At 35.5% G+C, this 24636-nt stretch overlaps 1 protein-coding gene across 4 annotated transcripts; it reads right to left on the reverse strand.

Moving 5' to 3' along the window:
- Positions 1 to 517: 517 nt before the first annotated feature.
- On the reverse strand, positions 518 to 23049 carry LOC140800380 (formin-like protein 18). 4 transcript variants are annotated; one of them, XM_073155128.1, is made up of 17 exons: positions 22766 to 23049; positions 15076 to 15776; positions 14428 to 14649; positions 12825 to 14347; positions 12602 to 12734; positions 11492 to 11563; positions 11093 to 11191; positions 10911 to 10952; positions 7556 to 7636; positions 7417 to 7467; positions 7257 to 7338; positions 4791 to 4885; positions 4177 to 4248; positions 3968 to 4084; positions 1645 to 1685; positions 1465 to 1531; positions 518 to 1196 (listed from the first exon to the last, which is right to left on the reverse strand). In XM_073155128.1, exons 1-16 carry the CDS (start codon positions 22836 to 22838, stop codon positions 1510 to 1512), a joined length of 3426 nt encoding a protein of 1141 aa, XP_073011229.1. In that variant the 5' UTR covers positions 22839 to 23049; the 3' UTR covers positions 518 to 1196; positions 1465 to 1509. The 4 variants fall into 4 exon arrangements, 3 of the variants coding, with proteins under 3 accessions (XP_073011229.1, XP_073011228.1, XP_073011230.1); XM_073155127.1 differs by having other exon boundaries at positions 1617 to 1685; XM_073155129.1 differs by lacking the exon at positions 22766 to 23049 and having other exon boundaries at positions 1617 to 1685; positions 14428 to 14645; positions 15076 to 15214.
- Positions 23050 to 24636: the final 1587 nt, after the last annotated feature.

The raw sequence follows: 24636 nt of genomic DNA on the forward strand, positions 1-24636 counted from the left end.
ACCCTTAAAAAGACCATGGCTTTTGTAGGGTATACCTTTTGATAATGTTAAAATCCAAACTATTTGGTAGATGAGAATACAAAGATGCCCTTAATTGAAAGAAATATATACGAGGAAGAATAGGGCATTTTTGTATTTTTAATGTGAAAGGGACCAAAAGTTAACTATTTGTTAACTTCATGGGTAACCATGCAAACACAGGTTTAAAGGGATGTTTATATAAAAATATTCACTTTAGAGGGTATATACATAGACAAGGGATTTTTACAAGGGTATAGATGAGAAAAACCCAAAATAAGAAGATTAATTTAGATTTAAGGTCAAAAAGGGCTTCATCCAATGAACACATAACAAGGATATACAATTCAAAGTTGTTTACAAGCATTATGCAAGTCATACAATATGTCCACAGAGAGTCAAGCTGCTCCAAGCTTTTAAACTATGAACAAAGCTAATTTTTTCACTCAAATCCAGTAAGTAGCACTAGATTTGCAGAAATTCCAAGAGAAAGTTCCAATTTGAGAAGATGGAATGAATAAAACCAGCCAAGATAAGGTCTGGAAAAGAATAATAGTTGTCTGTTTACAAACTTAAGACTCAGAAAAGGGATACATGTTACAGTTTACAAAAAGAAAATCAAAATATACAACATCTGGCTGAATATTTACATGAAAAACTTGTATGGTCAACATATGCTATAAGCTGCCTATACAGTAGATTTCTCTGAGCTACTATACCTCCTTTTAAAAGAGAGGCTGCTCGAAAGTTGGTTAGCATAAGCAAAGTTCCAGACGTAGGTATAAACAGAAGACTTTGGTGTTACCTTTCAGTTAGCCTTTTCTATCAATCTCAGTTCCATTATATCAATTTCATCATTTCATCCACATTAGGAGTATAGAATCTGGACAACTAAACTGAGCATTTTGTGGGACTGGCTACCAAGTCAAAGTGGATCCTGAGATAGAGGAAATTTTCGCTCGAACATTTAAAACTTCTTTCAAGGTATGATGTGAAAATTTTGTGTCTTCAGCTTTTAGCTGGAGGCTGCAACAGGTCTTCCCTCTTATGAGCACTGATTTTCAATTTCTCCTGCTCTGCTTCCTTTCGAGCCTTTTTCTTCTCCAGCTCTAGTTGTTTGAGGTTCTCTTTATGGGCATGTTCAAACATTTTTGTAAAGCCGAGTAAAGTAGAAACAACTGCAAAAATAGTTTAAGAAAAACATATTCTACAGTCAATCCAAAAAGGAAGCCAAAACAAAGCCCATAATAAAGAAACATGACACAGATTGGTGTAGACCATTGGTTTTGATGTTCTATCATATAATTCAACTGTCAACAGTAAGGCACAGGCCAGGGGAGAGAGAGAGAGAGAGAGAGAGAGAGAGAGAGAGAGAGACTACAGTTGCACAAAGGGACAACATGCAGGATCTTCACCAAAATAATTTTCTTCAATTAAAGAAACTACCTTGCTCAAATGGACAACGTGCAGGATCTTCACCAAAATAAAGAACTAGCGCATCTGCATTTCTACCCTGTAGAATGTCATGTACTAGGTTAAGTATTAAACACCTGTTTCTTGCTGAAGCTTGGTATAAGAAATCTAGGACTGAAACATACCACAGTAGAATAAAGCAAAGTTAATGACCTTACTTCAGCTTCAGAATAAACAAGAAACTCCTTCAATGTCTGAAAGAAGAAAAGCCTTGTTTAGTATGCAAATATACTCTGTTAGAAAAGGAACTTCTCATTGGTAAACTAATAGGACATTCACACCTGTCAAAACATTTGACTGGACAATTGTTTAGTCTTGTAAATTGTGTATTTTATGTACTTTGGCCATAGATGATTGTGCTGAACTCGATTCGAATTTGCATTAATAGAACTATTTGGTTCAACAGGAGTTCCTCATTAAATACAATTCATATATACAAGATGTGGGTTGTTTCACCAGAATGATGCACTAGACTCCTTTTGATAGATCTCCTCCATCCACTTTTTAATACCAGTTACTTTATTAGTTTTATACAAAAGAAAAGAATAACCATAAGCTTCACACTTTTAGGCTTACTTTTATTTGTTGGAGATCCAGTGCGCTATGACTTAATAGACCTTAAGTCCAGAAGAAACATGATCCAAAATTTTGAATATTAGTAACAGAAGTCAGAACTATGTTAGATAACTTCTTCCTAATAAGCCATATATATCTGACATACTGTTAATGAAAAGTTGAAATTTCGAAAGAAGTCTAAACAGGTGTTGTACTTTGCTTTACTTCACTAGTTCTGCTTCTAAATTTTTAATTATTTATGTCTTTTTTTCTGATTTTACTAAGCAGGTACTGTAGCACGGGCACTGTTTGCAGTACTATATCAGTTACTTTAAATGCAACAATAACTGAGATAAAATGTGTGTGTTAATTTTATCTTTCTAAGAAATTTCCGATTCATTTTGGTTTTCTTACAGTAAAGTTTAGAGTTTAATAAAAGGCCAGCAGAAGGCTGGAAATTGGAAACATGCATGTCAATAAATTTATGAATAGAAACAACCTTTTTTGGGTCAAGTGTAGCTTGCCCCTCTCCATATATATATATGTTTTTCTCTTTCCTACTTTCATTTTGTTCTCTCTTCGTCTCCTACATTCTCTACTCTCTAAATCTCTTATCTAAAATATCAACCATTCCATCGCAAGACATGCAGTATTTGTTCTATGTCGACATTGCACCTGAAATACCACATCAAGGCATGACAGGTACTGAATTCAAGTGGCAATAATTGGGGGAAAAAGAGAACAGATGAAAGTTTTGATATGCTTTTATTCAATCCAGTAGGAGGGAAGGAAAGAATTAATCATCGAAGGCAGCCTCATGAATATAACCTGCTAAACTTTGATCAACCAAAAGAAAAAAAAGCATTTTCCAGACAGAAAATTGAGACAGATGAAAGGACTCCTTTCTCTATAGTTGTTGGTGTCAGAATTCATAATGTCAACATAATGAACAGAGGATACTCAAAAGATTTGATGATTAAGTGCTCAAGCTGATGATTTTATCCAACTCACTTGATTTAATATTCTTCTTACCTGATCATCTTTTTGCATTTTAAGTTCTTAAAATAAGAGTGTCAACTATGATAGTAAGGTCTGACCCTTGCGTGTGTGTCTGTTACCTAACAACTTAAGTTTTTGAATAAATTGATTATCAAACATAATGTTAGAGCTAGTTTTTTTGGAGGACATGAGTTTAAACTTTATCAGCCTGCTTTTATTTTCTAATATCTAGTATTGCAGTATGGTGAGTTGCGCATTTTGTTATCTATCATATCTCCATTTACAGTATTTGGAGCCACACATGAAGGAGAATGTTAAAAGCATAATATATATTATTAGTCTAATATCTAACAACTTAAGCTTTTGAATTAAGGATTGCAAGTATCTATCCCAAAATGTAGAATAAATAAGTCAGATGCAAGCATAAGAAGCCAATTACTTGTCCAACTACTATAAATGCAAACAACTAATGTGGACACAACCCAACTGCCCAACAAAGTAAAAGAACTTCAAACTTTATTATGTATATATATATTGAATATTATCTCTAGTGAACAAAAAGGATACATTTGGGTAGGCCACCTTAGTAGCCCAATGGTCAGATTCTACCAGTTTATAACAGTGGTTCATAGGTTCAATTCGTGCCGTGGACGTTGGGTTGATATTTGGTGGAATTTCTATTGGAGTGCTATACACGCATGGGTTAGACCTATTATAACCCTTTCTTACGAGAGTTAGCATAGTTATCTAACCTATATATCAAAAATAGTTGGCTCCCTTATCTAATATATGATTAGCATATGAACTCATGATCTATTAAAAAAATAAAGAGTACATTTTGGTCATTAGGTATGTAAAGCAATTGCACAAATATTCGGCAAATTTATATTGTAATTCATTACTTCTACATTACCCAGAGTACCTTATGGAATGTTTCAGATACAGGACCGTCATTTCCAGATGATGATAATTCTTGTTCAACCTTTTCTAGTCCTTTGTTTATCGCTTGCATCTCTTCTGCTAAGTACTTCAATTGTATCTGTATTGGAGTTAGTTATTTTTCCAAGTTAGATACCAATAATAAGACCAGTAAAGAACTAAAGCCTTTTGAATCAAACCTATATTATTTACCTTTGATGCAGGTTCTAAATTAAGAAGATCCTTGTCAAAATCAAGAACTTCTGGAAGCTTATCAGCAAGAACCTGCATGGTATACAAACGATATATTTTAACAAATAAATGGAGAAAGATCCTAGTTGAAAATTATTGAAAAGAATGGCTTCCCATTATCCATATTTATTTATCATCATAAGTTGACAGTGCTAGTAGAAGAAGCGCATGTAGGTCATAATCAATTAATCATACAAAATCAAGGTAATGGCCCAATATATAAATCTGTAGGGATCAGCCAACATCTGATGGGACATATCGATATCCCAATCATTTCCAAAAGCTTGAACTCGAGGTTCATTTCTAGGTAATAGTGCTATTTAACATCACACATAAAGGTATCGACAACTCAATCGAACCTACGACCAGTCAATTAACAGCCGACCGATCCCACCAAACTCAGAGAAGTGCTTACAACACAATCTTGGTTCTTAGATATGCCTATCAACACAATATATGCATGTACAAAAATACAAGGATAACCAAGCACAGGTTAGTTAAACTTTAATCATGCTTGTCATGAGACAAAATTCGCAAAAAAATTGAATATTAGCAAACAAGAACTAATAAAGTACCTTGCATAAGTAATGCATAAGAGTCATCTTATTGTTACGTGCACGTGTATCGCTGAGTTTGAGAAGGCTATCTAGTCGAAAGCCAATAGCTGAACCTGAAAACATCGAAAATACCTGGAAGTTGCTTTGAATGCAGAAAGTAAATAATGTAGTTCAATCAAGTAAGATGCCTTAAAACTACAGAAGTAGCGGGAAGTTATCATAAAACTGCTAAGAATTTGAAAGTACAGGTTTGGTTTTAGTTCGGCAGAATTTTGGTTTCTGCAAAGAAGACATCGCTGTCTATGGTAATGGGGCATGCTGGCCAAATGGCAACATGTTTTGTCTTCAACCAACAAGCTGAATAAATTCTAGGAAAGAAAAAACAAATAATGTAGAAAAATTAAACAGCACGGAAAAGACAAAGTTCCATACTTCTCATGGTGAGCATTACACCACTTTCATGTAAAACAAAACACAGCATCGAAAAGATAAGTTTCAGACAAGTTTTTGGCATCAAAGTAATGCCCTGGACTACTTTTATTTTGGCTAAAAGATGTTTCAGAAGAATCTTGCAGTGGCTCTAAATTTCTAATGCCCAAAATCTGATGCTGTTCTAGAAGTGAGAGAGTGTTATAATATAAAATATAAAATTACTACTCTCAAATAACTTAAGCTTTTAGAATAGCCGGTAGTTTGTGAGTTAATAGAAACTAATACATGCAGGTGCCTGTCAAAGCTTCAAAACATGCTCCTTAATTCCAACCTTTTTTTTTCTCTTTTGATAAATCATGAGCTTGTAGGTTAATCATAGACTAGGTAAAAGGGTCAGTCTTCCCTAATATATAGATTGGATAACTAGGCTAACTCTCTTAAGAAACAAACCACAACGAGCTCAAATCATGCGCATATAGTGCTCCAAATAAAAATACACCAAGTATTGACCCTCAAGACTACTTTTTCACTCATTGGAATTGATGTAAATCTATAGCAACAATACTTGGGCATATGTATATGTGGTGCTGCATGTGTCAGCATAAAGTATGCCACAAATGTATGTACCTATAATAACTGCAAATATGCACATTATGGAAAAGATTGATGCACCATGAGTAATGAGAATTTATCGATGCTTCACACTCCAAGGATATGTTCATGTTATTCATTTCCTAAAATCACGAATATGGGATAAGTAATCCCTATTAAGAATTGTTATCTCGTGTTATATTACTTGTCAACCTTGGACTAGTAGAGCACATATTTTGTTATCACGTTTCATGGTACTTGCTAAACTGAACGATCAAAGGCTATTTATGGCCTTCTACATTTAAAATAGTGAAAACAAAAAGCACGACATGTGCCTCAGCACTTGCTGGCCGTGCCGTAAGAGATAGAGAGTAAAAGATAAGAAAGACTACTCACCTTTACTTTTCCCCACTCGCTGAGCTAGTGCACCCGACAAGTGCGAGCGACACCTCTCGCTCGGGGGGTGACGATGAGGTCGACGATGAGCAACAAAGCGCTAGGAGGGGTGTCATGCAACACCCTTCGTTCCATATGCTGGTACGTCGCCAACACGGGCATGTTGGTCGACATGACCATTGTTGAGTGAAACTAGTATGCATTAAAACACAAAAAGTGCACCATATTATCTAATTCATGACTTTGTTGTATAAGTGCACTGCCAACTAGGATATTTCATCTTCCCTAATTTACTTGATTTTATATCAAATTTAATGGAATTTGCACATGCTATATCAGAATGGTAGATGTACAAGATCTATCTTTCAACAACTATGAATTTTGATGTTTATCATTTTGTCCAGTTTTTTCTAATTTCAAGTATTCTTGATTTGATACCAAATTTCACTCCAAAAATATAGACGTTTCTACTTTCCATGCGATGCTCCAATAAATGATAGACCTACAAATATATCCTTTTAATGATCATCAATTTCACTTATTTAATCCTAGTATACTTTTCATTTCAAAATTTTAGTAAACAAATTAGAGTCGAGTAATGGATTTTCAAATTTGAACTCAAATTTTATTTAAAAAAAAATCAATTTCCCTTGTTTAAGGCAATTATTTTGCATTTCCTAATTTATGAAACAAAACTGCAAATATTCACTTTTCCAACTTTTACCAAAATTAAAGTCTTATAATCCTCTTAAGCACTTGATTTAAGTAGTTAATGAGCTTGGGGAGCAATTGACAAGCTGAGAAGTTTATGATGATTTAAAACTTAAATTACCATCTATCAGATGATGCCTAACCATATCATGGATATCACTCATATTGGTGCCAAGATGACCTTAACAAAGTAGTATTTTGCCCCCATATGTTGATAAAAAGATAATCCTTGATATATATTATTAGAAACCAGAGAATTTAACAGGAAGATTTCAACTGATATTTTCGATTTATCAAATATTACATTTTTAGGAAATTAATTACTATAGAGTCATATACAACATTATGACTTACCCCTAGCAGTTCCCTGGTTTAGCGCATTTCCCAAAGAAAGAATTGTCTGCATTATTCTTTTCAGCTTTACAGAGTTTCTCACCTGATGACTTGAGGGATGTAAATGAGTAATAGAATCTAAAGAAAACCTGACATCAGTAACTAGAAGATCAAATATTACCTCTTCGGCTGTATAGTTTATAATATTCAAGTTATTTCTAAGATCTGCAACCTGAAAGAATGTACAAACCAATTAATTCTAATTAAGACATAAGTACAAAATGAAAATCATAATATAGGGATTTTAATATATTCCAGACCTGGGAACGAAACTGAATCTTAAAGGATAAGACTCTCAGTTTAGACTCCACCCTCGGAACTTTCATCAACTCTAAGAAGAACTTATAGGACAAACAAAAGATGAGCAGTTAGTGCAATAATTGTTATCCTATTTATGTGTAGCATTTGAAATTTTGCAAGCATCATTTTTGTAGCCAAAATCCACAAGCAAGATCAAGAATATCTAAATCAGTACATAATGATGATATTGAAGCCTCTAGAAATACATTATATCAAGATCATCAATGGGGTTAGTAAATTACCATGTATTATTTAAAATAGTCAGATATAAAAGGGAAGATCATCAAACACATAAGTATTTTCCATCATGACATATTTAGCTTCAACTAGAAAGCACAGAGTTTGTCTTGTTATATACTTATGTCCCATGTATTTACAATCAATTTCACTATGGTTTCATTAAAGAGTTATTTAAACAGCAGCCTTTGATATTTCTTACTTTCATCTTCAGCCCCTCAGAAAGTGCAATTCAAAAATTGTCCCCTAAAATCATAGCATTCCATAGTTCTAAATTGTTGGGCATCTCATATACATCAAAATGAGTATGGCTGTTATAACTTATAACAATGAGGAGGTGAATGCTTAGTGCCACTACAGACGATAGAAGAGATTGCTATATTTATAGCAAGTTGGAAATAGCATTTGAAGGTTCAGACATGTCCAACAAAGGCCACATTATACAATGATAAAACGATATAATTGAATTCAAGAGGAAAGCATTACAAGAATGAGTTAGAGTTCCTTGGGTTGGACAGAAACATATGTGACGTAGGGGGTAAGATTTTATTTGTTTTAATGTAATTGGCAAATTGTGACAAAATAAAATTTTATTCATATAATGTGCATAGATTTTATATATTAGCATATGCACAAGTTATGAAAAGTTTAAGAAAAATATTAAAGTGGAAGATTAATTTTGAAATAAAAAATTTCCGTCTATAACATTGGTTTGTAAGAAGAAGCAAATGTAAATTTTTAGTGTAGTGGTTCTAACTTTCCAGAGTGTGATTCTAACAATAAAAGTTCAAATACTTTTAGTGTACATGCATTTGAAGATTGATTCTAACTAGTTTGAGAAAGACGAGTTTTCATGAGGGGCATTTGAATGCACTAAAAGTGGTTCAAACACAATGCATATCTTATTTTTTAAAGTCCGTTTTGCAAACTTTTGAAAAATAGTTCAGGCTATTCTTGGAGGAGGTACATAAGGGCTTAAAATATAATCCTAAATCATCTTTCTTGGATCACTGGAGCCATTTTATTATCTTTTGGATAGGCTATTGAAAAATGTCTCACCACTTTGGATGTTAGGTGCTAAATCAATTTTTTACTCTTCAAATCTGAAAGAACTACATCTTGAACTGAAATGAAAAAATCAGCATCGAGAGTCACTGAGATTGGAAATAAATCACAGAAAGCAGTGCATAATAGTTTCGAGCAAGCAAGACGTTACAGATATAATCGTGGAGATCAACCGATGGTCTATTAGTAATCTTATAATTATTACGGTTATTAGTGATTGATTTTAATCCGAGTTTAGATTAGTGATTTTTTTTAACCTAGGTTTGAGGTTTTTTAACATAAAAATCTGTGTTTACGATTTTCTTTATCTATTTTATTATTCCATATTTTATTATTGATAGCATATGGTAGATCCAATCTCTTAGAGCGATTTATAACTTTTCATAGGGATGTTGTGAGAAAGATAAATAAACTTCAATATATTGATTCGTGAATGCATACCGAAAGGATGCTCTTTTATAATCTATTGATTCTCAGTTCTCACGAATATCAAATCAAAGGTATCAACTTTTGAAAAATGCCAAAGCCAAAAAATTGAGAAAACTCTCAAAATTCTATTGATAAAAAATTATAATGATTCAACCAAAGGTTTATAAGAATATATATATATATAGACTAAGAGGAGACCCAGGACCTTAATCCAACAAAAAGAAACATTTTCCACAAATAGGAGTTTCGGCCTGGAATCAACATATTAGAACATATGAAATGGAGCTTTGATTTCTGCATAGAGATATAAGCAAAACAAAACTTTCATAAAATGACAAAATTGCTAATTTTAAGGCATAATGATTTTTTCAAGGTTTGAAAAATCGGGATTGGGATCGGCCTTCCGAAAAAACAATACGTATCAGCGTATTGATCGCCTTGAATCGGATCGGACTTTTTAATTATATAAAATTCTAAATATTATTTAAAAATGTATGAAAACATCTAAAAATTTAGAAAAAAGTTTACCAAAAATAAGAAAATAAAAAAAGAAAAACTATGGTACAATAAAAATTGAAAAGAAGAAGAGATTAGAAAGAGCATGAGTGGAAGAAAATCAAATAAAAGAAAGAAAAACCATAATGCAGTGAAGAAGAAGAAGAAGAAGAAGAAAAGAGAAGAAAATGGGAGAGAGTGAAAGAAATAAAAAAAAACTGAGAGAGAAATAAAAAAATTATATCCTGGAGTTCGTCAGAGTTCGTCGGTGCTTGCCAAAGTTCATCGGAGTTCACCGGAGCTAGATCTCTCCGTAAGAAAAACAATGATTATATGTGAGGAGAGAAAAAAAACAGAAAGAGTAAAAGAAAGAAAGAGAGTAAGAAAGAGAGTGAAAAGAAAGAGTGAAAAAGAGAAAGAGTTCGGATCGGGCCTGGATCGGGATCGGATTCGGCCGATCCGGCAAACCATGGATTTTTTCGGATAGGTCAGGCTGGATGATCACATCTAGGAGGAGGTCAAGTGGAGATAAAGGTGGGCTTGACAAGGTAAATGGTGGTGGCGGAGGTTGTGGGTAGTAGGCCGGTGACATCGACAGTAGAAATGAAAGCCATACGAAAGATATGGACGACTAAGACAAAGAGAAATGAGGCGGGAGAAGTCAAACATAATAAGCAAACCCAATTAACAAATTTGACTTGACTAGCCAACTCGGCTAGGATTCAACTAAAGCAGCTAATAAATTGGTCCGGACTGAACTATACATGGACTCAAACTAATTAATTGAACAAATAACTGAATCAAACATAATAAGCAAAGGACTCGAGCCGGACTCATCACGATCAACCCTGGACTCAAGACTCAACCCGGATCATAACAAGCTTTTCTTATATATATCCTCAATAGATGGCAAAAGAATTCCAGATATGGATAGCAAGCCTTCTCTTATCATGCTTTTTACATAATGCAAATATTCTGAGCCAAATCATTTTGGCAATTGTATTAATCATCGAGAATTTGACATGGTAATCTGTCTCATGGTTCACCAACAACCAAAAAAAAGAAAGAGTATACAAGAAATTCACTGACCTGCTCACATCTCCCTAAATTTTCTTTCTCACCACTATAACCCTGAAAATAAACAGAAAACATAAGGAATAGAACTCTCAAATTTGCCTTACTAGAAAGCAATGGATAAGAAAATGCAAGAGAGGAAGATTTGACTTATTGATTAATAGAAGAACAGTAAATAAATAGCAAGATAAATATACCTTGAGCAATTCCATTTCCTCTTTTGTTGGACAGAACTTTATAAGATTATCTACCTGATCAGCATCCAAAATAGAATCATCTAGAGCAAGCACTGAATTCTGCAACAAATCAGATATTTACAATATACAACCTGTAAGGCAACAAAAATCAGCAAGCTCGAAACAGGAAACATAGTAGCAAGTTCCATTAAGACTCTTTTAATACTCAGTGTCCACTTGATAACAACTGCTCAACCTTTTCATCAAGGATTCAAGTCAGCTCATTAGAGTCGCTAAAAATATGCATACATAGTTGATAGGACAACCACAGTTCACAAGGTACAGCAATAATCACTTCACCAAATATACAGTAACCAATCTCATTTTAGTTTGGTAGAATACAAGTTTTCAACTGCTTACCATCAAATCAGACAGAGGCATCTTAACTTTTGTAAGCATTATTTCGCAATTATTAGCCCTCCTAAGATCAATCTGCATTGATGATTCAAATGAGTTAGGAAAGTATTTCACTAGGTTATCCTAAATATTGTTCATAGTGTGTACAAGTTCTCAGCATTAGAAATCAAGTGAAAGAAGATTCTGCAATCATATAATGTTACATTGTCAACAAGCAGTATGTCATCTAAAAAAATGTTAATAAACACCAACTTGATAGATCCCTGATAAAATATGGGACGTAAATAAATTTCCATTCGAAAAAACAAGGTCTAAACCATGCTCTTGCATTTTGATGTATGTGTCAATTTAATTTATACAATGTGTTACATATACAGGAATGGACATCTTGCATGCTCTTAAACATTCTCTCACTGCATAGAACCCCTTTAGAGGGCATCTAAATGCAAAAAATTCAGCCAATGCAAGGTTGTCGAAGGGAAAAAAAAAGTTATTCAATCTTACCACCATTACTTTTAAAGAACTTTCCAATTACTCAAACCAATAACCAATTGGAAGCAAAGAGGCAGCTTTAGAGAAAAATTAGTAACACCTACTGTATAGAACTGATGAATTCATTAATGATTAAGCAGGCTATTGGTTATCTGTGTTGGCAGATGCATGTATCCAGTGAAGTTGTATCATCTGATGCTAGTGTCTGGATGCATCAACGGATACTTATGAGAATAAATATACACTAGATAATATACATAATAAATAGAGTGTCCAACAAATAATATGTGTTATATAATGTAAAATTATATATTAGGACATGTTTTTAATATTTATCTTTATCTATTACCAAAAGCAACTCAACAATATCTTTTCATAATTAATTATCACTAAAATCTTTGCAGTAGTATTTATGCAAGAATTGCTAGCATTTTATGAATAAAATCTCTGTCCAGTTAGCAAAATTTGTAAAGGAGATAAACATATTTTGGTATATCCATCTAATAGTAAGATCTATGACACAGAAAATAACTCGTAGTGAACCCATATTAGATCAAGAGAAGTAAATGGCAACTTGCTAAGAAATAGTAAAATCATATTAAGAAACATAAATTAGATTACCAGATGAACTTTATCTGATTTTGCCCCAAGGGAGGAATGCTGACTCGACTGTTTGCGAAAGCCAGAAGCGTCTGAATTGGGCACAACTGCCGAGAAAAGACTCTCAAGTTCAGACATGTCAATCTCCGGAGCCCTAGAAAAGGCAAAATGAGAGTGATACAAGGTCATTCTTCCCTGTTATTAACTGAGGGCATTTATGTAACAGGAAAGAATGGTTAGGTACTTGGATGATTCATAAGATTTGTGTGCCTCAGCCCATAAACTTCCCTGTGCTGCTCTTGTAACTTTAACCCAATGCAATGGCTTAAGAGAAGCCTTTTTGGATGATGACTGGGTGACACGCAGATTCCTAGGACTCTTTGAATGTGCTGTACTCCGGGACTTCGCACCCAACAAAGAAGTAGGAGGCATAATTATAGTAGCAGGTGGTGGGGGTGGTACAGGGTTGATGGGACTTCCTTTATTTCCAGAGGAACCACTCTGAGAAACCGCTGAAGATCCCTTAGCACGAGAAGTTAGAGGAGGAGGTGGAGGTGGGACAGGTGATGAGTTTTTTGAAGCAGCTGATTGATGTGAAGCAAAACGAGGTAGAGAGGGAGTGGGTGGTGGCGGAGGTATAGGTGGAGGAGGTGGGGGAGGGGGAGGGGGAGGGGGAGTGACATTTAATGTACTAGATGCCTTATTTACATATGGATGGGAAAAAGAAGGAACTAATTGGTTATCTGGTGGCAAGGGAGGAGGTGAAGGGATATTCAATTGTTCTGAAGGTGCAGCTTTAATCGAAGGAGAATAAGAACAAGAGGGAGTGGTGCTGACTGTAGTTGCCTTATGAATATGCAAAGGAGAAGGAGAAGGAGAAGGAACTAAAGATAAATATGGTGGTGGTGGTGGTGGAGGAGGAGGAGGAGGAGGTGAAGGGATATTAGATGTAGATGCAACTAGAGAAGACCCAGAATGTGAATGTGGGGGAAGTGGTGGTGGTGGTGGTGGTGGTGGTGGCGGCGGTGGTACGTTTGTGGTACTAGATGTCCTTTTTGTAGGTAAAGGGGAAGCATAAGGAACTATTGAGGTATATGGAGGAGGAGGAGGGACATCGGTTGCTGGTGGGTCAATTTTAGGCACATACATTATTGTATCAGACTGTGGAGAGACAGAGGAAATAGAAGACCTTGTTGATGATGGTGATGACGATCGAACAGTAATAACTGCAGTAGGAGCATTAGGAAATAGAGGATTAGGTCGGACTTCTGAAATTTTCACATCATATGCTGTTGATGAAAGTGGCGATGATGGTACTGAGGGTGGTGGAGTATTTGGTGGTACAGCAGACAAGATGCTGTACTTGGCAGGTTTCGGCAAGCTAGAAGAAGCACTATTTGAAGGTAAAGGTGAAGGTGGGGATAGGGAATTCACTTTTGCCTCAGAATTGCAAGATACAGAATGATCATCGGCTTTGTCATTTCCCCGTATCTCCACAGGAATGCTAGGGATAAAGTCATGTGAAATATGATCAGCTTCTACTTTCTGTGGAGAAGCTGAATGCAGATTCTCCAGTGAAGTTCTTGATGATGCTATTTGCTTCAGTGCATGTTGTGCAGCATCCCCTTTCATCCCCAACCAGTCCACATGACTGAAGATCTCTTGCACCTTAACAAATGCTTCTACTGGAAGGCCTTCTTTCTCATTGCCACAAGAAAACTCCGTTGGGATAAGTGACATAGTTGCATCCATCTCCGAAAGCAGAACCTTCCAACAAGGAATAATGCATATTACACAAAGTAGTAGAGTCGAGAGAACAAGAAAACTCCAAGAAAAAGAGCGCATACCTCCGCTCTAAACTCCTTAGGAAACCGATCTTTTGTATCCCACAAAATATCCATCTGATCACGACTCAGCATCAAGATGTTCGATCTAATGAATGCTGTATTAAACATGATACGGAACATCATTACTTCACGTTCTAGATCCTCATCCATGCTAATGCATTCAAGGACAACATCTCCTTGAATATGGCAATGAATGTCTATTTTTGCCAGTTCGCAGTCTGCCTGAATCCATAGATGAATCAAAAAGTTGTAACTTGACTGCTCTATACCGTTCTCCCGAAAAAAATAAATAGTTTAAAATTCTCTTCTTTATACAAAGAATATGCTTCTTGTAATGTAAATGTACTATAAGGTTTAGTTTAAAGAATATATATCCCAGCATATATAACAAAAAGAAATTGTCCTGGCTCATTGAAAGAATTTCCAGTTAAATACAAAGTGGAATTACAATATTCAAGAATGTTTATATATCCATTTTCTGTACTTGTACTGGATGTTAGCAGACAAAAATATATAAGATCTCATAATGGAAGATAGATAGTTGGACACTACTAAACTGAAAATCTAGTTGGCCTAGTTTGTTACTAATAAGTCTAGAACCAATACATGAAAAAGAAAGAACATGCAACACAATAGAAAAGGAATGACCTGTCTATAAACTTTGACAAACTTGCTTTCCTTTGGAGTTGAAAAAAGAACTTTTGCAGTATGATCTGTAGGCATAAGGGGATCAGGGCCATAAATTCGAAATATTGGCCTGCAACCACCTTCCCCGTCAAAGTCTGGAATCATCCTGAGGATTACGCAGTCCAAAGAAAGTACTCTATCATTAGGAGGCCACTCAGGGGTGACATTCCTCCTTGAGATATACTGCAAGTATCTGAGCTGAGAAGGTACGGGATTCAAAGGGGAGAGCAATTCCAAGAGGTTACGGGGTGTTTGTTTGTAAACCATCTCCAAGGTTTTCTGCTCTCCACTATAATGTTTCAGGTATATAAGAAGCGCTGCTAACATGAAAGCTAGAACTGGGCACCCACCTTGTTCAGAGTGCATCAGTAAAAGGTTCTGCTGGCCTAAAGAGAGCCAGCTCTCGCAGGACCTCAAGAAATGGTGAATTAGTTCCACTTTAAGAAGGGGACACCCCTCATAATGTCGGGGATACTCCATCACGGTCATATCATATTTAGCAAGCATGTGTGCTATTTTGCTTTCTTTCTCTCCCTCCCCAAAATTGAAGACCATGAATGAGGCATCGGGAAAATGATCTCGGAGTTGCATTACAGTGCCTCCTATGTATATTTTGTAATCATCTTCTTCCAAGGTATCACTTGAGAAGCAGCAATCAAACACTAGTAGACAAGTAAATAAGCATTTGTAAGAAAGTTGACTCAGTAAGCCCAATATAAAATAAAAATAAAAATAAAAAACCACGTGATACTCATAAAACCAGCAAAATTACATAAAAGTAAGCACATACTTTGCTCTATAATTAAAAGGTCAAGTATAACTTCTGTGCTCTTAGATCACCACATACTGTGTTAACCATTTGCCAACTATGACCAAAAAGAGTGTTAACTCACCAACTACTCAAATTAGGTAAAATGCTCAGAAGACAAAGACAAAAAAATGTTCTCTAACGAGGAGAAGATATAATGTATCCTTGATTTTGGTTTGAAATTTCTTAACTGGATGAAATATTAAGAAAACAAAGAAATTTTCCTGCTATGAAAGAAATGATTTCAGGCTAGTTTCTAATTCAAACTTTTTACTCTCTGCAGAACAGACTCCAATGCAAAAATATCCTCGAATTAACCCCTTTTCTGCATGAAAATGATAAAGAGTAGTAGAGATTCGTTTCAACTCAAACAATATATGACACGAAATTCTACCAATAAATCACATACTGCATAGAGAAAGGATTGCATATCCGGAAAAAAAATGGCTAGTGAAAGCTTTGGCAATTTTGTAGAGGGTAATACAAATGGCTCGGGTGTCGGTGATGATTCCCCCGGGCTCTAAGTCTCCTATCAATGGAGGAGCTCCTTCCTCTTCCAAGAAGGGTTCCCCAACGGACATGAAGGCATTCCAAATCTCAACAAAGCCCCTCCCTCCTCGGAGAGAAAGCAAAGTTGAAAGCAAATTTCAAGATGAGTGATCATCTGGGGATCATCCTGTATGAGGTACTCGAGAAGATAAAGCATGAAATTGAAGACCGTATCGAACTCAACCCCAAGATCTTGAAGAAATGTCAAGCAAGGTGAAAGCTCACCCTTTTTGGTAGAATCCTGGGAAGCCTCTTGCTCTTGACTCCTTACATTCTGTGCTGGCTAAGGTGTGGTTTAGCATAAACAACTTTCTGTCTCTAATATGGCAGATGGGCTTAATGTTTTCCACTTCTTGAAAGAAAAGGATCTCACATACATTTCAACTGAATGGTTATAGACAATAAATGGCCAAGTCTTAAATTTAATTAGGTTGAGGGATGACTTTAAATCCTCCTCTTAAGGCGCTTCAGGTTACTCCCATGTGGATATACAACTTTACAATCTCCACATTGAATTGTGGGGGATCAAAGCTCTCATTCTGGTGGCTGTTAAGTTTGGTAGATTTTTCAAGGTGGATGAAACCACACTGGACAAAACTAGGAGCAGATTTGCTTAGGTTTGCATAGAGATTGATCTTTCTAAGCCCATCGAGAAGGCGATGTTGCTCGGGAAGAAAGAGAAAAGGGTCCGTTAAAGGGTGATGTATGGGACCATCCCTATCCTTTGTTATAGGTGTGGGGTGATTGGGCACCAACTAGACACTTTCTCCTTTGCCCCCTCAGGGAAGAAGATGGAAGATGATAGTCAAGAAACCCATAATAATTGCCAAGCCCAAGGGACGGGGAAGGACTCGCCTTTGGCAAAGTCAGAGGGTGAGCACCTTGTGGATTAAGTCTGGCTCCGGAATAATAGCTCCTGATATTTCGTTGGGAGAAAAGGAGGCACAAAAAAAAAGTTTATGTCTAGTTAATTGAGACTCAATCACTAAACTTAAGACTGGGGACATATTGACTATCAGGGACCTCCAATTGGCTTAAACAACTCTTATGGATCATAATGTTTTCAAAATCCTTAATAATGGTAGTGTGTTTTGGGTTGCTTTATGAAATAAACCTATGGTTATTTAAACATGTGGGCCAATCGCTTTGCAAATAACTACTCATGGCCTTAGAGAGCCATTCTGAGTGTAGCTAAAAGCATGCAAATGGGTATTAACCAACTTGTGGGCTAGGGCACCAATATTAATATTATTAATGATCCATGGTTCATGGAGACCCATTGGGCCATATGCCCTTCTTTTATGATATTAATCAGATTAATAATTCCATGCATGTCTCAAAACTTTTGAATACTGAACAATGGGATATCAATCTTGTTCGAGTTGCCTTTGGGCTTGACTTCCACAGTCTTAAACTTGGCTAATAAAGGATATGGTAGCCTAACTCTACTAGTAAGCCTAGTGTGAAAGCCGTCTACAATTTAATTAGGCCCAAATTCCAATTTGAAAGTCCAGAGTGGAAAGAGTTGTGCAAGCTCAAGATTAATCCCAGGGTTAAGTTGTTTCTCTAGAAGGTCCTTAGAGGTAGAATCCTTAAGAAGGTCATCTTCTTATCCTACATATTGGGCCCCCTGAGCCTTGCCCAATGTGTGAGCTTTCGGAGGAAACCACTAACCATCTCTTTTGTGGTTGTCATTATGCCCTTAAGGTCTGGAAGGTCATAGCCAAGTACCTCACCATATCCTTTAATCTTAATACTAATTGGATTAACTATGATTGGTAGCATTTGGGAGACTAACCCAGTAAATTCAAAGCTATTATTGCTACTGGGATTTGAATGATTTAAAAGCTGGGGATAAATTATGTTTTGAAGGCCTTAATCAAAGCCGATATATTACTGCCTGGCTTGACTTATGAATGGCCAAGGAGTATTTTGACTATAGGTTGGGAGATGGAATTAGCAAAGATAGGATCCTTATCAACTGGATTCCACCTATGATCCCTTTGACGGTGGGCAAGAGTTGGGATAGTGGCCAAGGACAATGACAGCAACCTCCTCCTAAGCCTTCAAAACATAGAGGCCTTAGCCTTGAAGGATGTAATCCTTCTGGCAGCCCAGCATCACCTCTCCAACATAATCTTTGAAGGTGATTGTTAGTTGGTCATCTTAGCTATCAGAAGACTTAGAGATCCCCTTTGGACCATTTGCAATATCATTCGACGTTGCTCCAATTCAAAGGCTTCTTTTTAGTCTTGCATTTTCTTTCATGACCGAAACCAGTCTAGTGACTGGTTTCAACCAGGTATCGGTTGATACCATGGTTCCTAGTTTCGGTCGATCCCGATCCCTGGCCGAAACCAATAGATTGGTTTCGATCGGGTATCGGCCGGATACCCGATTCGTTTCAAGTTGGGATCGGCCGATCCTGCCCGAGACGAGCATGGGTAAGAGAGAAAGAAAGGGGAAAGAGAGAGAGAAAGAGAGGGTGCAAGAGAGGGAAAGAGAGGGAGGAAGAGAGAGAGGGAAAGAGAGAGAAAGAGAGGGAAAAGAGAGAAAAGAGAGGGAAGAAGAGAGAGAGAGGGAGAAAGAGATAGAGTTTGTGGGTTGCAGCAGTAAGAGGGAGAGGGAAGAAGAGAGAGGGGAAGAGGAGAGAGAGAGACATGGAGAGAAAATAAAAATTAAAAAACTATGTTAAAGAGGGAAAGAGGTGGCAGTCGGTGAGGGTGAGGGAGAGGGAGAGTTTTTAAGAGAGAGAGTTAGTAGGAGAGAAAGTTAATTAGGAAGAGAGTTTGATAAGAGAGAGTTTGATAAGAAAGAGAATTAGTGGAGAAAAGGTAAGAATTTTTTTTAATTTGTGTGGGAGAGAGAAAGTGTGAGTGGTAGAAAGGGGGAAAAATAGAAATTGAGAAAATGGTATTTATTTTTTAATTTTTTGACTTTATATATGAATAATTTATATTTATATCTTATTATTATTTTTCTAAAAAATTAAGAATTTTTCTGTATTTTAAAAATTATTTTAAAATACAGGCCGATACGGACGACCGATACGTATCGTTTTTTCAGACGGCCGATCCCGATTCCGATTTCGATACTTGGAACCTTGGTTGATACCCTATCCGTATCAGGTTGGGATCAGCCATATCGACCGATACGGCTCTCCCTCTCTCTTCTCACTCCATCTCTCTTCTCTCTCTAATATTTTTTCATTTCTTATCTCACTGATGTCCCATCTCTCTCATTTCTCTCTACTCTCTCCCTCTAGCATCTCCCTCTAGAGAGAGAGAGAGGGAGGAAGAGATTAAGAGGGAAAGAGAAGAGAAAGAGAGAAGAAATGAAAAAGAAATACCTTGAGAGAGGGAGGAAGAGAGAGAAAAAGAGAAGGGAGAAAGAATAAAAAATAATAAAAATTTGCCTTATGGCAATAAAAGAGAGAGAAGATAGAGAGAAGAAAGGAAAGAAAATTAGAAAAAAATAAATTTGCATTGGCAGTAATAGAGAAAGGGAGGAAACAAGAGCGAGGGGGAAAGAGAAGAGAGAGCCAACTCGGTATTCATCAAAATTTTGAATAAGTTAATGTAATTTATAATTTTTAGACTTCATATGTAAATAATTATTATTTTCTTATCATTTTTCTAAATTTTGAGAAATTTTCCCGTATTTTAAAAATATATTTAGAATTTATATAATTAAAAATAGTCTCGATCCGATATGGGCGGCCGATACAACTGATACGATCGATGCGGCTGATACATATAGTTTTTTTTTTTATGGCCGATTCCGATCCCGATATCGAAATTTAGAAACTTGCTTAAGAGGTGATTCCCCTTGTCCTCTTAAGTTTAATTGTATCCTTTTATTCGAAACCTCGGGAGCCTAGTCTCTCCATAAGTGTCTATAATATGTAGTTAGTGTCTAAACTCCTTTTAAATAGAAAAAAAAAACTTTTCTAATGATGTTTGAATCATTGAGATATAGAAGCTTGTTTTCCCATCCATATATGACCAAACTTGGTTTATATTTTCATGAAATAGTTACCCTAAAATAGCAATGTCATTTCAAATGGTGTGGCACACAATATATAAGGAGCATTACATACAAGAACTAGTATATATAAGGAGGATTACATCATTACAAGAATCAAGAAAATTAGTAGATTGCTAGTTCCCTAGGAAGCTCTAATTAACTCATAATGAAATACTTGGTGATTATCCTAGCTAGTGTTAGGATGACCACTCCTCTCCATTACATGAAAATAATCAAGTAACAATATGAAATTGAATAGCCATGATGATGGAAAGACAGATAATTTTTTGAGTTCCAAAAACTATTAGAATAAAATTTGATATCTCTTGTACTCCAAATTCCAAATATTGTTACTATCATGTTTTATTTTCTGCAAAACATTCTTTAGGAATAGTACCACATCATGATGTGTAGCCCAATGCAGATGGACTAGACCGAGAACTCCTACTGTGACCTAAATTTCAAACAACTGGATTCATGGTTCCAGAATTTGCTTCTTGCTAGTTTATGGAAGAAGATGAATAGTATGCTACTTCAGTGTACATGGCAATGAAGTTATGGAGGAGTGTTCTCGCAAAATGAATTTTCAGACTAGACTCATGCTAACATCCTTCTGCTTTTGACATATTCATTTCTATTTGTGATTTCGTCTGATTTCATTGCAAGTCTTCTGTGACACAAAAATGACCAAAGCCTCTCAGAAGCACAATCACATTTCAATAATTTGTGGAACATGTCCAGCAACGTTATTCTCATTCTATGTGGTTTCAAGATTATTAAATCCTATAATGAGTTCGACAACTTCATAACTTTTGTAAAGGGCATCATAGTGCACAAAACTCCCATTTATATGGGGCTTGGCTTGGGAAATGTATGCAGTATTACCTCTTTTTTTAATAGAATGTTTCCAATACTTGAAAAGTCCTTTTGGATGAAGGCACAAGACTTACTGTCTCATCAAGTAAAGCCCTCAACTTGATAACTTATCTATTTTTACTGTCTCATCAAGTAAAGCCCTAAACTTTCCAATACTGTTTACTTAAAAGTTAGTCATATTCATATCAATTAATCCTAAAAAAGTAAAAATCATAATATATACAATTCCAATAAGTCTTCCTTGGGTTTCAAGTATTGGTATCTCTAAGCCAGGGGACATATTTTCCTGGACTAATACAAAGAGCGTCCATAATACTTTTAAGTCCTTGGTGATCATCTATACCGCACCCCCACCCCCCACCCCTGCATCACAATTTTAGAGAAGCAGTAACTATTAAATAAGGATATTAATATCCACTCATCTTCTTGACTAAACGGTGTAAAACTCAGTCTCAAATCTGGCTGTTGATTATAAGTAGATTGATGAAAATTATTTTAAAGAAGTCTAAGGATACATGATCTTACTAACTAATAATTGATCAGGTGGTGCGAAATGTTATTTAGCATTGGATTTTAAAGGACTCATATTGTAATTAGTCTCTCTTTTTTTTAGGTCAGATTACACCAATTTCAGAAACTCCTAGTAAGCTTAGACTGTGCCAGTCTGACACATCTCCTATAATCAACATGGTCCAGGGTAGCTGATTAAAAGTTAAAGCTACTCATTGGATACAAGGGCTAAAATTTATCAGGCGAACATTCTCTTCTTCCATAGTTTTACAAGACAGGTCATGAAATTATACCAAAACAATCTTCTTATGATAAATAACATCCATTGGGACCTTTTTCTCCCCTTTGAATGCTTTATCCTTCTTTCCTTTTATTTTTCTTTTCTGTAACCCATTTTCTGGCAAATAAGAGGTTTGATCAGTCACATAGTAACTCTTAGAAAGCACACACTTGCTTAGTTCTACAAAGAAGCCTTTTTCTACTATACATAATAAAATTATGCATACTCCTACGGAACTCACATAATATTTAATCTACGAACAACTGTAAAGGAGCTAACTCGAATGACAACTTTCTACTGATAGAATTTTACTGCAAAAATCAACAGGACAAGCTGGCAATTCCCCGAATCATTGACTTGTAACATGGTTAAATTTTCTTTAAAGATTTTAATGAGATTTAGGACAAAAGCGGAATGACAAAGAAAATGTTATTCCCAGAAATGGGTTTAATTCTAGCCTTGTATCTCCCAATAATTTTTCCCTCGAATAGACAAGCTCAATTTTATAAATACAGGAGAAGTTATCAAACTTTGACACCAAATTGGCAACAACGAGAACTCCAATTCCAAACAAAAGTAAATTACGAATTCGAAGCTTATACCGTATATATTCTCCGAGATCTCGAGAAGCCCATCAGGCGGCTTCTTGTAGAACAGCTTCCGGAACAACGACATCTCCAATCTCTTCCAATCAAAACCAACCCAAGAGAATCAAAGAAGAGAGCACGACCTCTACAAAAGATTGGCTCCAATTACTTTGCTTCGCCTCCTTCGATTCGTCTCGCAATCCTTCCTACAGAAAAGAGAAAAGAGGTGGAGTGAAGGGAAACGAAGAAGAGGACAAATTGCTAATCTTTTTAGATTTTAATTTCTTTAGAAAAATCGTGCGGCTCGAGATGGACTCGTGCGGAAATTTAAAGTGGTTTGGGACTAAAAAATAATTTAATTATCTCAGGGCATATAAACGTTGCAACGAATTATGTTGGCTGATTATGGCCAGAGTTCGGTAGGGTTGCCGCCAACCACTGGACGAGATCCGAACCGGTTAAATTTATCTGGACCGGCCGGTTCATCCAAACTTATTTTTTATTTCCCTTTTATTTTAGAGATAATTTTATTTAAATTCTTCGAACTATCACTATTTTTTACATATACTTTCTAAATAAAATTTTACCACGTACACTACTCTTTTGAACCAAATTCTTCTTTTTTGTCTAGGAGTTGGTTAATTAATTTTTTATTCTAGAGTGCATATTGGTAATGAAAAAAAAAATGTGAGAAATAGTGATAGTTTAGTGCTTGTGGTCCTTTGTATTTGTCTAATTGATAGGTGGTTAAAGAGCATCTAATTCTCTTTTTTTTCTCAAATATATTTTTATTAAGTTTAGACAACCGAGTTAACCCACTCCCATATGGACCAAATCCAGTTTGCACACCACTTGCATAATTTTTTGACTTTGTTTGGATTTAATATTACACTCTTCTAAGTAATAACAAAATCTATTACAACAGTACTAACTTCTAAGAAAGCATTGCTATTTTATATATACCAAATACATCGTTCTAAGATAATAACAATAATTCTATCACAATAATACTAACCTCTATGTTAGCATTGCTATTTTGTATATATAAAATGCATCCTTCTAAGGCACCAATATATGACTCCCCGTAGAGATTATAGTCAAAATCGAAGTGCAAAAAGTGTCTATGGGGCATCATATACTATTGCCTTAGAAGGACAAGCCACAGTTGCTGGACAAGTCTTAAGTTTATCCATTAGTAGATTGATAAAGATAAGGATAAGGATAAGAGATAGTTATTTTTTTGTTTTATCTTTAGCCTCCTAAATATCTAGGAATGATATTTAGGAATCTTAGTAGCTAAGTTTTTTTTTGCCTGTATAAAGGCTTGAACAATTTACTTATAAAGAATATAAAGTTAGCGAGTTAAAATAGAAGTCAGAACTTCACAAAAAAAAGTGTCTTCTCTAACTTCACAAAAACAGTTTACTTATTAAAGTCTATTTTTTTCTTACTTCTGTAATTTTTTTCTTACTTCAAGGCTTACTTCATCTTACGAAGAAGATGGAGTGTCGCGTGGACTAGTAAACCAATCGAAAAGGTTAAATCCATGACAAGTGGCACTCTATCAAAGTAATACTGACCTCTATGTAAGCATTGATATTTTATATATATGAATGAATGCATTATTCTAAAATAGCAACAGTACCATTTGATCATAATACTGACATCTATATGGGACGTTGTTGTTATATATATATATAATACATTCTTCTAATACAGCAATAATACTATATCATTGTGACATCCAAAAAAAATTGCATGCGCTGCTTGTAAGTTTGTTACTTTCATTACTAAGGTAGATTCAACACCAAGCGAGGTAGATCAAGCACCAATCTATGTTGCAGTTGAAACTAGTTATCTAGAAAGATGTGTCCAACAAGTAAAAC

This window comes from Typha latifolia, chromosome 13 (genome assembly GCF_019914945.1).
Source record: "Typha latifolia isolate L0001 chromosome 13, TyphaL0001v2, whole genome shotgun sequence".
Taxonomy (NCBI): Eukaryota; Viridiplantae; Streptophyta; class Magnoliopsida; order Poales; family Typhaceae; genus Typha; species Typha latifolia.